Source organism: Psammomys obesus, unplaced genomic scaffold (assembly GCF_907164565.1).
Source record: "Psammomys obesus unplaced genomic scaffold, mPsaObe1.curated_primary_1811, whole genome shotgun sequence".
NCBI lineage: Eukaryota > Metazoa > Chordata > Mammalia > Rodentia > Muridae > Psammomys > Psammomys obesus.
In genome coordinates this window covers 33,001,650-33,016,002 of record NW_026585895.1, presented here as the reverse complement: position 1 = coordinate 33,016,002, position 14,353 = coordinate 33,001,650, and the positions used below count along the sequence as shown (strand labels likewise).

Sequence of the window (14,353 nt, the reverse complement as noted above, 5' to 3'; positions counted from 1 at the left end):
ACATCTGCCCCACTTTTGGATGCTACATGCCTTCAAAATCAGTATGATGCGAGTGATACAGAGTTATGCCATCCACTCAAAATGTAGCCTTGCCCCTTTGGACCATGGCTATGGTGGTGTTTGTGCGTTTTCCAGAGTGAGCCTGAAAAAAGCACTTCCCTAGGTGGCCCTACCTGAGCGGTATGCCCTAAAAGCTGTTTTCGTTCAACTACTCGCTTTTCAAAGGAAAGTTTTTCAAACACATTTGTGTTGTTGACTTTGGTGCTCAGGGGTGGGGTGGGAGGATCTTCCCCTTAAAGCAACTTTTTTATAGTCCCAGTTGCAGTGTTTGAAGTTTCTCTTTAATGGCCTTTATCTCTTTAACAGCTATAGCCATCTTGTCCACACCAATATCAAGCTCACCCTGGCCCCTTTCCTTGCCAAAATTTAATATTTTATATCCTTTTGCTCCTTTTCACCATAAATATGACCAAGAACAATATGCAATAACCATGCCACAGCCTGAATGTTATACTATCTTGAAATTTTCTCCTCAAATTATTTTATTACCTTTTAATTTAGCTCTGCTCAGAATTTCAGGGCAGAGATAGAATACAGCTAGATTTCTTTTTTCTATTTGCCAGCATATAACAAAAATGGTCTCTAGTTCAGTTCATACACAGACAATTACTCATGTCACTTCATGAAGCCTAGCCTTCACTGTCCTCCTTTCTGTTGATATACTCCAAACCCCCACCAGACTAGTCTACTAAGCTCTGCTTATGGTACCAGAAGGCCCCTCCAACCTTCAGGTCCACTGCAGGGCTCTTCCACAGTCCTCCCATAAACTCTCCCCAGCCTATGGAATGGCTCTATCCACACTCATAATATGTCTTTGCTCTGTTAAACCTCTCTGGAAATGTCCACAGAGACACATAACTTACCTTGTTGTGACTCTAAATTGGGTCATGTTGACAGTGATGATTACCACAACATTCAAGTGAAGACTCAATACTTTCTACTGGAACGGTTTCTAAGCGACTGTCTCATGGTGGCCCTTTTGTTTTGTATGTGCAACACAAAGATTTGGAGAGGCTCAGCTACTTCCCCAAGTCAGGTGGCAGGAAATGATGGCACTGGCATTGGAGCCTACCGTTCACCTAGGGTCAACCTGTTATTTCTTGATTATGGGTCCTAAGTGAAGAGGAGCAAACAGTCTCCTCCTGTTTCCTGTGAGCCTCTGGTATGTTGCGGAGCTGGGCTTCAACTCAGCGCCAGTATAGACAGTGGTCTGCAAGGTCTTCTGAGAACTCTGGAACGTGCCCGTCGACTGACTTGAAATTTCTCAGCTCATGCGTACATCCTAGAGTAATAAATTCTTCACAGCCCCTTCCTCTTCCAAACACACTCAAACAAAAGAGAGAGCAAGTCTTGTCCAAGAAAAATCCCTGCCCTGTGGCTGAATATGGCTTCTATGTTTATGCATCGCCCCCGTTACTGCTCCAGTGAATCGGGGTTTTATGGGCCATCAAGGACCACCTAGTGGGGTGGGTAGTTCAGCTGTTAAGCAGGGTTGTCTTGCACATCTTTGACCTGCCAGGGAGTAGCAAAGCTTGCTCAAAACTGGCTTCTTTGCCTCTCTGCCGCAGCTGGTCCGGGACAACGCAGATTTGCGCTGTGAACTTCCCAAGCTGGAGAAGAGGCTGCGTGCTACTGCAGAGCGTGTGAAGGCCTTGGAGAGTGCACTGAAAGAGGCCAAGGAGAATGCCATGAGGGACCGAAAGCGCTACCAGCAGGAGGTGGATCGCATCAAGGAGGCTGTTCGAGCCAAGAACATGGCCAGGAGGGCACATTCGGCCCAGATCGGTATGTGTGTGCCAAAGAAGGGAGCTACAATGACCCTTATTTAGGATTTCACTCATCTGAAGGGATATGATAGTGCCTGTGGGACTTGCAGTTCCTGGTACCCTGGTGTTCATCCTGAGAAAGCGTAAGATTCAGGTACCACCATCCTCCTGAATAGCCCTGATAGAGAGCGTTCTTCAGAGCCGTGCATCAGGCCCCAGAAGCCAGCTGTGCTGTAGCTTTTGGCTGTAAACCGAGGCACACTCTTGGAAACAGTGTAATATAAGAATATTTCCCAGCAGGACTGTGAAGAAGACCATCTGTATGGCTCAGGGAAATCCTCTGGCTTGGAAATAACCGGAAACAGCCAGGCCGGCAGCACTAGGTAGAGTGCTGTTGCAAGTTGAATGGTGGCCTGAAGTCCAAGCCTCAAGGCCGATGGAGTCGGGCATTTGGCTGGAATAGGAGTGGTGGTTGTAGCTGCTCCAATGTAGATGCGGGGCTGAAGCTAGAGGGCCTTGCCGGTGTTGTCTGGGTTGTTTTTAACTGAGGCATCCCTAGTTACCTATAACATCATTTCCCACCAGATATTGTTTTGTAGCTATATTGTGTTTCCAGTCTTCAAATCCCTCAGATTAGTGATATATTGAATTTATTGGGTTTTGTACCCTTTGAGAGTCAACTGAAAATTATAGCCTTGTTTCCTAGAAAACTCATCATAGGTGGAATTCTTGTGAATCTATAGGGAACTATGGATCTTCTCAGATAAAAACCAATGTCTTTTGCTTCTAATTTTCATTTGTTTATTTTAAATTTTCACCCTTAATAATAAGATGACTAGGGGCTGGAGAGATTGCTCGGTGGTTAAAACCTCTGGCTGCTCTTCCAGAGGAACGAGGTTCAATTCCTAGCACCCCTGGGGCAGCTCACAGCTCTCTGTAACTCCTGTTCCAGGGCATCTAATGCTTTCACACAGACATATATGCAGTCAAAACACCAACGTATATAAAATACAAAAAAATCAAATTAGTAACAAAAAGGAATCTTTTTTTTAAAGAAAAATTAAGATGATTACCATCTAAGTTCTCCCTGAGTTATGTGGATGACCTTGGTTTTCTAACTGTACTTCTCAAGCCAGACATGCTGTTCCCAGAAAGGTCTGGGGGTAGATAAACAGGGCAATGTTGATAAACATGCGACTGGTCGTCACCAATGATGTTGTCCTCTCTCCTTTCTCTGGGATACAGCCAAGCCCATCCGCCCAGGACATTATCCAGCATCATCTCCAACAGCTGTCCATGCCGTCCGAGGAGGAGGTGGCTCTTCAAACTCCACCCACTACCAGAAGTAAATACAGAGTGAGTTCCTGTAGTCTGGGTATTTTCTCTTTGCAGCAGCCCCAAGGCTTATTTGGAGGCAGAATCCTCTTGGCCCTCTGGAACCCTACCCGAGCCTTCAGCCACTGTCTTTAATAGAGATAAGTTTAACTCTGTTCCATGAGAGGCCTGGGGTCCAGGTGATAGAGATGAGGACCTAACTTTGCCAACATAAAGTGTCGTAGGGTCCTCTGGCCGAGGGTCCCTGGGGATGGCACAACCCCAAGCCAGGCCTGGCCTAATCACCACTCAAGATGATGACTGCCTCATCCAAGCTTTCGTCTTTGGGCCTTCCCTTTATAGCTGTACCTACAAAGGGAGACAGAAATAGGGGGTGGCTTTTAGCCTCTGGAACAGAATACAAAGAGCAGGTGAAAGTCCTGTTTTTATACTTTCTGTGAGCCTGGACAAACAGGGTTTTGAAGAATGTGTGATTTATATGCAAGTGGGGTTAGATCACTTTTTCTTTGAGACAGTAGTCTATGAGCCCCAGTTCCTGAAACTCATATGCTCAACTTTGCTCTGACAGCAAGAAAGGAAAAGTGATAGGCTTTTGAAAGAGAAAAAGGGGGAGCCTAGCCTGTCTTAACAGCTTAATAAAGAGGTTCCTGACTGGGCTGGCAGGTGAGCAGTAGAGGGCCTGAACACTTGGCTCAGAAAAACTCGGACTTCGAGTGTGTAGATGGGAGGAGATAATTCTGAACATGGGCTCTGAGCCCTCACTAGGGAGGCTGACAAGGCAGGTGAACATCGGTCAAGTGATGCCTTGATGATCGAGAGCAATTGAGGACTACCCCAATTTATTCAGTCCTCTTTCCATCAGTAGGAAGCGAGTGGTGGGACCAGCATTGCTAAGGTCCAGCTGAAAGAAGGGTGCTGCAGCAGTGTTACACACATAGCAAGGAATAGGCCAGGGCCTGGTCAGGCGAGCAGGAACCAGAGGGCAGGCCTGGGCAGTCTGCACTGGGACAACACATCAGCAGTGTCACCCTGTCTTAAATGAGTTTGCCAGTGAGACACCCAGTCTTGTCCAAACTGCTTCCGATTTGAAATAAAATTAAATTGGATGTTACCGAATTGTTTTTGATTGCATGTTGTCAGTACTGAGGAGGAAATCTGAAAGGTGGTTATTTTGAGCGGGTTAGCACAGAAAAGCCTCAAATTCTGGTGGGGGCTGGAGGTGGAGCACAGGGGTGAGGCATATACTTAGCGTGTATAGGACCAGAGTTCAGTACAACACAACCGTAAGAAAGGTGCCAGGGTAGGTGGGTGGAGGCAGCACCTTGGACAATAGTCCAGGCTACTAATGGGGCAGGGCTTACCTGGGCCTCTCTGTTTTCACCAAGAATGGCCAGTGGTTTTGATATCAACCAAAATCTAATGCTGCTGCCCTGTAGTACCCAGGGCTCATGTGTAATTGCAGTTTGTTTCTCGTGGGAAGGAAGCATACAGGCTAGGAATAGTTGTTAAGTTCCACAGAGACCACAGAAACTCAGACAGGTAGACTCAGTCTTCTGTGGGGGCCTCCTTTTCTCAGGGTCACCTCGTGCTCTCCAGAATGACATCTGTTAGGCTTTCAGCCTTGTGCCTTCTTTCCAGGTGTATCTCAAGAGGAAGCCAGAGCGAGCCAAGGCAGCACTCCTGGCCACAGTAGCCTCCCCTGGGTATATTGGTGTCCCAAAGGAAAGTTAGGTTTTATATTGCTGACCTTAATACCTGTAGAGACAATGGGGAAAGATCAGTTCTGGCTCCTGGTTTTAGAAGATAAGTGTCCTAGAGGGGAAGGTGGTAGCAACAGCTTAGTTCCTGGTGACAGGAGTTAGTGGCCTCCACATCATGTTGGACCAGGAAACAGAGATGGCAGCAGGAAGCAGGAGCCAGCGAGAGCTTTCAGAGGCCGTACCTTCTGACAGTCCACGGCCTCTCCAAATAGGAGAAATGGGAAACAAGGGTTTCAAGCATGAGCCAGGGAGGAGGGTTTAGACTACAACAGCTTTTAGGAGGATGAGGATGGATGGTTGCAGTAGATGCTTAGCAGTCCGAATGAACACCTGTTGCTCAGCAACAAGAAGGATGGAGAGTGTCGTTTGATGAAAGCATGCTGTGAGATTTTAGCTTCCAACAATTCTTGGTAAATATCCTGGTCCAGGGATTCCAGACTATGTAGCGAGTAGCCACCTTCCTTATGGAATTCAGTGAAGCACTGCCGACCCCCCTGAAGTCCAGATTGACCTGGAACTCTATATGTAGCCCAGTCTTGCCTTGAACTCACAGCAGTCTTTCTGCCTGAGCCTCCTGAGTATTGGCATCACAGGCGTGAGCTACCATGATGGATTTAAAACTCACATTTTGCATAAGGTGTGCACAACCCAAGGTTGATCATTTTTGCTGCTGGTGTGGCATCTTATACTGAAGACTGAAAAGCCAGAACTTCTCAGACAAACATGGTGTGGTGCTCCACACCCTTAACCTCAGCATTCGCCATGTAGAAACAGGAATATCAGAAATTCAAGGTCATCCTCACATCTTCAACTATATATTGAGTTCCAGACTAGCCTGATGTACAGAAAGCCTATCTCAAAAAGAAACAAACAAACACACAAACAAAAAAACAATAAAAGTCAGGACTGATGAAAGTTTCAAGAGAAACAACTGTAACACTTCATTTCTTTCTTTACTCACTGAGTTACAAGTGGTTTATGATGACTTGAGCTGAAGTTGAAATCCCTTAAGCATACTTTATCCATCTAGTTCCCGTAGCTGGGTGCTTTCTGTATGTACCTAAGTTTCAGGCACTTCCTGAAATTAGTGAATTATTTACATCCTAAATGTTAATGAGCTTCCTTCCAGGATGGAATGTTTTAATTTCAGAGGAAATTGTTACACAACATTCCATGCCTTCCTCTGGCTTTTAACTTTCTTCCTATACTCTTCTATGATGTTCTCTGAACCTCAGAGGGGGTGACCTAGATGTCTATCTAAGGCCAAGAATTAAGCTACTATATCACAGCAACAGTATGTTGTTCTTAAGAGCTTCACCAGAGGTTATGAGCTTCTGTGGTGTGCAATCATTCAAAAAGGAAGTTTCTCTTCCTGGCCAACATCTGAGAGCAACAGTGATCCCCAAACATGTGCCCAGATATTTAGAAAGCAGTTTGACAGGCACATTGCACCTATTTAATAATTAGGTGCAATTAATTAATATTAATAATATTAATAATAATATTTAACGGCAGCTGCTCTTCCACTGGGTCCTGTGAACATCTCCAGGCTCAGATTTTTGTTTTTGCTTACAGTACCAGAAATGTATTACCTTCTATAGAGTGGCTTTAAATCTAACTGGAGAGTAGTTGGTCATACATCAAACCATCTATGCTACCATCATACCTGTAGTCACATCTTGCTTGGCATTTTGATAGTGTGGCATGAAGGTAGGATTGTTGGTGATAGTTTTTCCCCAGCAGCCTGCACAGCACCTCTCAGCATCATGAAAGCCAGCCAACAAGGGAGGAGGTTTCTAGTTCAGTCCCAACTCAGTTTCTCTGTTTTATAATCGATGTATGCATCATCTTTGCCAGTGAGGTCTTACTATTTAGTTCTAGTATGGAACTGTAAGACCTGGGGTGTCACAGCTCAGGAGTTCAAGATCGCGCCCTTTCCAGAAACTCCCCCAGACCAAGACTCGTTGCAAAAGCAAGAGGTTTATTAACCATTGCACAATGGGGTCACCCCTGCCGGTCAGCAAAGAGTGGCACCCGGAGACAAAGGCCTTTAGGTTTTTGAAAGAAAAATTGCGGGAGATTTGAAGTTGCAGTCTTGGCAATTTAGGATTGGATGAGGAAGCTATAAAGTAAGATAATTGGTTAGTCTTAGGTGCTCAAGCTTGGCCAGTCCTGCCAAGTGTGGATGCAGCTGCAATTGAAGGTGGGGGTGGTTAGCTCATCCTTGAAGATTAGGGGCTACAGACTTTTGACTGAAGGTCAAAAGCTACTCAGAAGAAGTCTAGGTTCATTGCTAAGAAACACTATCTCAAAGACAAGGGTCTGGTCCTTCTTTTTCTGAGTGAAGGTCATTGCTTGCTTGCTTTTTTTAATATCTGTCCTCACAGATAGGGTCACATTCCTCCATTCTCTAGAAAGGTACTAAGATGCTTTAGCTTAACCTGGACCTAAAACTCAAAACTATAGGCTTTAGAAGACATATAGGTTACAAAGTTAGCCTAACCCTTTCAGAACTAACAGCAGCTGCAATGGCCTTTTGCTGTTTTGGGGAATAGGGTGGGATTATCTCTAGCTAACAACTCCTAGAGAGTTAGCCCACTGTTGTCACTGAGACTTTTTTTTTCCACTGTGATTATATAACAATATTTTGGCTTCTAGGAGTGCTCTCTTCTGCTCTTGCAGGATGCCTTCATTTAAGTTCAACAGGTGCCTTAACTGCTCTTCCACATGCTTCTATTTGTCTGTAAAATGCTCAAGAGTTGGCATTATACAGTACAACCTTTTTACAGAGTGTGGGCAGGACCGCTTGAAGGACCATTGTCATCCATTTCAAGTAAGTGCCAGTTGGTTGTGAGCAACTAAGGGCATACCAGAAAGGAAACCTTAACAAGCTCTATTACAGCACAACAAAAGATCTCAAAAAAAATTCTTCCTTCAAAATGCTTTGTTAGAAGTTGGGTATGGTGGCACACATCTTTAATCCCAGCACTTCAGGAGGCAGAGAGCAGGTGGATCTCTGTGAGTCTGAGGCCAACCTGTTCTACAAAGCTACAGGTTGACTGTTCTACAGTCAAGGCTACACAGAGAAACTGTGTCTTGAAAAAAAAAAAACAAAAAACAAAAACAGAAAGAAAATTTAGCTCTCTCTTATCTGTAGACATACCTTTGAGTCATCCAGCCTTCTCATACTGCTGCTGTCATGGGGCTGCTGTGGGTCTTTTTACCTGTCCTGTTATCGGTGAGACCAACTTGAAGGCTTAGTCCAAAGAGGGCTGCAGCCTTCCCCTGCTGCTGAAACTGGCTCCTTGGTTCAGATAGGCTGCAGCGTGGTGCTAGGACCCTTGCCTTCTCACCAGCCTGGACTGGGTAAATATTCTGTGCCTTCCAACATTTTATATCATATACTCTGCTCACCCAGGGCAACTTTAATCTTTGTCATCTATATTATCTTATCACGTGTATCTTTCGTGAGCTGCTGCTCAGGCTTTAGAGCCTTTTAGAAGCTTGCTAGCACACATCTTCCTACACTTGGTAGCCCTTGCAAATCCCTTGTCCATTTTGCCTCCTTTTCATCATCTCTTGATTGCTGTTGTGTTTTCTGAACCCAGTTTACACATTGCCTGTGTAGTTCAGAGCTTCTCTTACATCCTGAAGATCGCATTTCACCACGGTGCTCAGCAGAGCCACCAAGGCCCGATACCATCATTGGGTCCCCACTGGGTCATTCTCTTTTTTAACTTTGTGATAATAGGCCCACCAGCTTCAGTGAGTCAGGCAACAAATACTGCCTCTCCCAAGCTGACTCCCTCCGTGGTGCCCTTCATCCTTTTATCATCTTCCAGTCCCTTCTATTCATGAGGACCTCGCCTGCTGACAACCTTGAGTTCTAATGGTTCCTGTGATCAAGTCCATTGGTTTCCCTCATGCTGACAGTTCCCATTCCCAGCTTCTGTCTCAAGGAATGCTACTTCATTTCTTCATTGCCACAACACTCAGATTGATCCCATCTGCACCCGTGTCCCACATCCTCACAGGTCAGGCTGTGACAGGCCCTTTTATAGCCTCCCCCCCACCAGTTTAAGAAGCTGAGAGACAGATACTTCCTGGTTCTCATGGTTTTACATGGGTTTCTCTGTGTAGCCTTGGCTGTCCTGGAACTCACTCTGTAGTCCAGGCTGGCCTGGAATTCAGAGATGCACCTGCCTCTACCGCCCAAGTGCTGGGATTAAATGTGTGTGTCACCACCACCCCCCCTCATGGGCTATTTTTAAGACCCACATGTACATGCTGAGTCACAGATTCTCCTTTTCTCTGTAATAATAATCAGATCTGAGGGCTTTTTTTTTTTTTTAAATCACTTTTCCTTTGTTCTCTTCTTCCTCACTATCTGACGTCTTCCACAGGCTCCAGCTTTTTGGGTCCCAGAAAGGGCTCTTTAATAGTGTGTTGCATTCTCGTACCCATTTATCCACAAGTGGCAAGGCAATACCTCTATCTCATCCTCTTTTTTCCATTTTCCTCTCCAAATTGGGCGAATATAGAGGCAAGCAGTTACTATATGTTCTTCTGCCATTGAAACCATAAACTCCTACCCAGGAAGACAACTAGGCCTCAGTTCCATGCCTTTCCACTCACAGCAGGGGGCAGCCAACTGGTACCATGACCATTTAATAATCTCACCTCATATACATCACTTTCAGAGACTATAACACGTGGTTTAATCAGCTCTTTGGAGACATCTCACAGTCATAAGGTAGACCCCATTCACCAAGGATTCAGGCTGCCCCATACCCAGCAGAGAAAGATGGCACTCCTTGATTCTCCACAAAGATGGGGAAGCCATTGATATGACAGCTTGACCTTGGTTAGATGTCCTATCACAAATCTATGAAAGATGCAGACACCACTTACAGCAAGAAGGCACACCGTCCCTTTCCACATAGGGAAAGGTAGCCGTGTTAGAATTTCTCTCACAGATGTTGTGCCCTCCCACGGATCAGCATGAGTTACATGTCTTTTATTTTATTTTAATAGCTCTTGCTTCGGGTTTATTTGTAAAAGCAGCCCAGGACACTGGTCATCTGTAAATAGTGTGTAGATAGGTGTGTTGCACCAGTCCATCTGTCTTCACATTTTCTACAGAGCCTTCACAGAGGCCTAGCACCTCTGGGAGCCCAAGCTGGGGCTGAAGCCTGGGCCTTAGCTGGGGCTGTGGCCTGCCTTGGTTTGAACCTTGGATGTTAGCTAGCAGAGCCTATGACCCTTGGCCATGTAGCTTTGAATCTGCTACCCAAGCTTGGGGTGAGCGATGAAAGCTCACCCAAGGGCTGAGTTTGCAGCTGGGGCCCTTTGGCTTTTTGTACCTAAAGGCTATAGGCTTCACAAAGGCCTTGATGGCCTCTGTGTGCACACTCATTGTCTTTGTGTTGTTTCCTGCATCTTCTTCAGGCCTGTCTTGTTGGGCTTCTTGGCAAAGCGCATGTTCCTCAGGAACTTGGGGTCAACCCCATTAAGAGATTTGCATCTTTATGACCTGGGTTTCTTAATACAATTTCTGTGCCATTTATGGGACTAGTTATGTGTGGTGTGGCTCTTGGATTTGGGCATTTCTGCACACATGGCTTCCTCAGTGCCTGAGGCCAGAAGAGAAAGAGATAGGCCCGTGGTGCAGCCTAGTTACATGTCTTAACACCCTCTGCAGGGGCCATGCAATCCATCCTTCCCATCTCTTCTTTATTTTCACTTTTATTTTTCTATTCCTGATAAGGTACTGTTTTTGTTGTGTGACATCATTCCTGGAGATACAACACAAATGTATTTTTTATCCCAGCTGACAGACAAAAGTAATGATTACACCAAAGTTCATCTTGGTGAATCAGTGAGATTCACTAGGGTTACAGGAACAGGGATGGCTTAAAGACAGCTGCCTCACTGAAAGCCCACTCCAGCTGGAACCCCGCGTGACTTATAGGTAGCTCAGCAGGTGGGAGGATCTCCTCTGTGGTTCTTACTGCTTATCTAACCTCGTTAGGGTATGGGGGGATGCTTATATATCTGGTCTGTTTCAGGGACTTCCTGAGACTTGTGGGTTGCTTATTTCCATAGTCATAATAGAACTCTTCATTTTGGAGGGAATTGCTCTACAACGTGTGGACAGGAGTCTGGAGCTCAGCAGAGGTCAGAGTCAGAAGCCCAGAGAGTGAACACACACAGATAGTGTTTAATATCTGATGTCTTAGAATCCACAGGGTAGAGAGGGGAGTAGAGGTTGGGGACAGGTAGACTGGCCTGATTACTGACAAATAGGGGGTCATAAAAAGAAGTGACACTAGGGGAAGTTTGAATAGAAGGATGTAAGGTTAAAGGGAGGGAGAGACTGGGTGGTTGATGAAAGGCAGATGGTGGTGGTTGGGCAGCTTTAGGGGAAATTTTGTGAGGAATGAGTCAGCTACTGTGCACTCTATGAGGATATGGGGTTGAAATAGGTGCCGTTCTCTTAAAAAGTGGATGATGTTGTAGCTGGCTATTAACTGTTGGTATCCATTCAGCTAAGGTGGCAGGGATGGAAGTGCAGGTGCAGCAGAAAGGTAGGTGTGGTGGGCACAGAGGTCAAACTGCTCAGTATTGGGCCTCCTTCTCAAGCAAATAAGAAGCAAAGATTATCAGCAGGGACAGAGGGAGGGGAGAAGGGCTGTATGCCTGAGAATACAGAAGGTGTGAAATGGTCCTCTCAGTCAGTGTGAAGTGCTTGTTTGAGGCTCCACACTGAGTGAAGACACCCAATTAAAAATTTATCCAGCCCTCGGTTCTGAGGGCCCCGATATAGCTTCTTTTCTTGGCAATGCTTGTTCGAATGTGTCCACCAGATGGCGCTAGGAGGGCATTGCTGAATCTTCATTTATTAGACTTCAATAGCATGTATGTATGTCTGTGTGTGTGTGTGTGTGTAGATGAACATGGGTATAAAATTAACGCTTCTATATTTATATAGGGGGATAGCCATCTCTTTCCCTTTTATTTAACTTCCTCAAACATGACAGGTAAAAGAATATTTCTAAGGAATACAATTCTCAGAGGCCCCCAACATTAGTTGAACTTATTTTATGATAACACTTAAATGTTTATAGATCTAAAAATAGTATACATTCCCTTTTCTAACATATTTAACACGGCCATAGGTTCAAAACAAAATTAGAAATTATATTAAAACAAAACCACAAGTCAAAAATCCAAAACTCTTAACCTTAGCATGATTTAATAAAAGATGAGTTGAGTGTTCGTTGAAAATCAGCAGTGGAGTACAGCGTGGCCGCCATGTGCCGCAGCTGCTGTGTCTGATGTGCCCTTGCCTGCCTATGCCTCAACCAGCCAGGGTATCACAGCCCCTTGGGAAACCCACAGATGCCTCTTCTTGTGCCTGGCATGCATCATTTTCTGAGTGGCTAGCCTGGAGACAGTTAAGGTCAGCGAAAAAACCAAGTATGAAGCAGTAGGTGTATGTAGATGTTTTGGGAAACTTTGGTAAAATGTTTGGTGCCATATTGATGGGAAGTATATTTAATGAAGCAAGTTGGTGTTTTTTGTTTTTGTTTTTGTTTTTGTTTTCTGTTCTGGTTTTTTATTTTGAAACCTAAAAAACACACTTGGATAGCCATTCCCACAGCCTGGCTGGATCCCCTGGTTAGCATGGCCCCAGAGGAGCCCAGGTACCCCCACGTGACCCTCTGTCTCTGCTCCACATGATATTCCCTGGACTGGTCACTCTCATTGGAGGATATCTGTCTTCTTTTGGTCCTGCTTCTTCAGGATTTCTAATGTGAATAAATTAAATAATTGTGAATTATTAAGTTCCTGGCTAATGGGATGGAAATGGAAGTGTGGTGGAGCCCTGCCTGTGTTCAGTGTTTGCTGCCTCAGTAGTCCGCTGTGACCCAGCCTGAAATCCTGGCTCCTCTTCTGCCTGGCTGTACACCTCTGCTCCAGAGGTGGACCCATATACTTAGAATGCACACATTGCTTTCTAGCCTCATCACAGTAAACTGGGCTCATGCAAAGGAGTTTGCAGATGTGCAGCAGAGATAGATGATTCAGTATTTCTAACACAGGCCTCTCCTGTATGTTTGCTCGGCTCCCAGTGCCCACACCCTTTTCGCCATCTTCACTTACCGGAAGCCGAAGCCATGGTGTAGGCGTGTCTTCCTTTGATCAGAAGAAGCTCCAACCTTCTCAGAACCCCTGCCTTCTCTACTGCTTTCCTTCCTCCATTCAAGTAGAGTGGAACTTCCTCTCCAAGCCCTTGGCTTCTATTACACCAGAGCCCTTCCCTTTAGCTCCTTGGCTGTGGGCTGAGCTTCTAAGGGGGATGCTCACTCACTCTGCCCTCATCTGTCTCTCTGTCTGTCTCTTGTCTCTTCATCTGTGACTTTCTGTCATAATCACCCAAATCCCATTTGTCTGGCACCGCTGTTAGGGTGAACTTTCACCGTCGGCCTGTCTTTGCTGTGGCACCCAGTCACAAGTAAATTATCTTGTGTATCCTGAAGATGCTCACACAGCTAGCTATCCTCAGTGGAGGGGTCACACTGCACAGATGTGGTTGTCAGCCTAGCCCCTGAAGCTGTGACACTGAGTCTTATTGATGGCACGCAGGGATCCTCCAGACAGGTGCAGCCCACCTCCCAACCTCTAGACCATTCATATCACTGTTCCAAAACCCTAGCAGATGGTAACTAGATGAGTACAAAGTTCTTTCATCTGAGGGGCATAAACGATGACTAGACTCTGAAGGGGTGTGGCATCACTTTGGTCTGAGCCTGGCTCTCACCAGCTGGCCAGGTCACTTGGTCTTTGTGTCTCTGTGTGGTCAGCACTTACTTACAGGGTCCTTTGAGGATCAAATGTCTCAGTGTGCCCCCAAAGCATAGGGTCTGTGGGCACAAACCAGGCATTTGCAAGTCTCATAAACTGGAGTGAAAGAAGAGCAAGTTCCAAGGGTAGGTCTGTGCACATGAGTGCAGGCATAAACAGCATTTTTAAGGAAAGATTATTTTTGAAAACCCTTAGCTAAGTGGCATTGCTTTGCACTTTTGCAAACCTCTTTGTCTGCTTTAAACGGATAGCGGCTCTTTCTCCGATGTGATTCTGATTCTGTCTCTCTGCCTTGGCTGGAGTATATGAAGAGAGCAGCCATCCTTGCCACTTCAGAGAAGATTCTTGCCTGGTGCAACGTAATGCAAGGGTCCTTTCATAAGGATCTGATAAGACAACATGGAAGGAATTCAAAAAGAAACCCAGACCAAGAACTTAGCAAAAATTTGACCTTGGCAGTACTGACTAATCTCATAGTAGTTGTGAGTCTGGGGTCTAAAAAAAGAGAAGTAGGTCTTCTCCTCCCTTCATGGTCTGCTGGAGTTATTGAGACTGCGCTACAGG

The 14,353-nt window shown here is 45.6% G+C and overlaps 1 protein-coding gene across 1 annotated transcript in view; it reads left to right on the top strand.

The window, feature by feature from the left end:
• The window catches only part of Kif5c (kinesin family member 5C), a 148,363-nt gene that overhangs the window by 128,638 nt on the left and 5,372 nt on the right, over nucleotides 1–14,353 (top strand). The window contains exons 24-25 of the mRNA XM_055600296.1: nucleotides 1,629–1,845; nucleotides 3,072–3,182. Of these exons, the coding sequence (XP_055456271.1) occupies nucleotides 1,629–1,845; nucleotides 3,072–3,175 (321 nt within the window). The 3' untranslated portion in view covers nucleotides 3,176–3,182. The remainder of the gene's footprint in view (nucleotides 1–1,628; nucleotides 1,846–3,071; nucleotides 3,183–14,353) is intronic.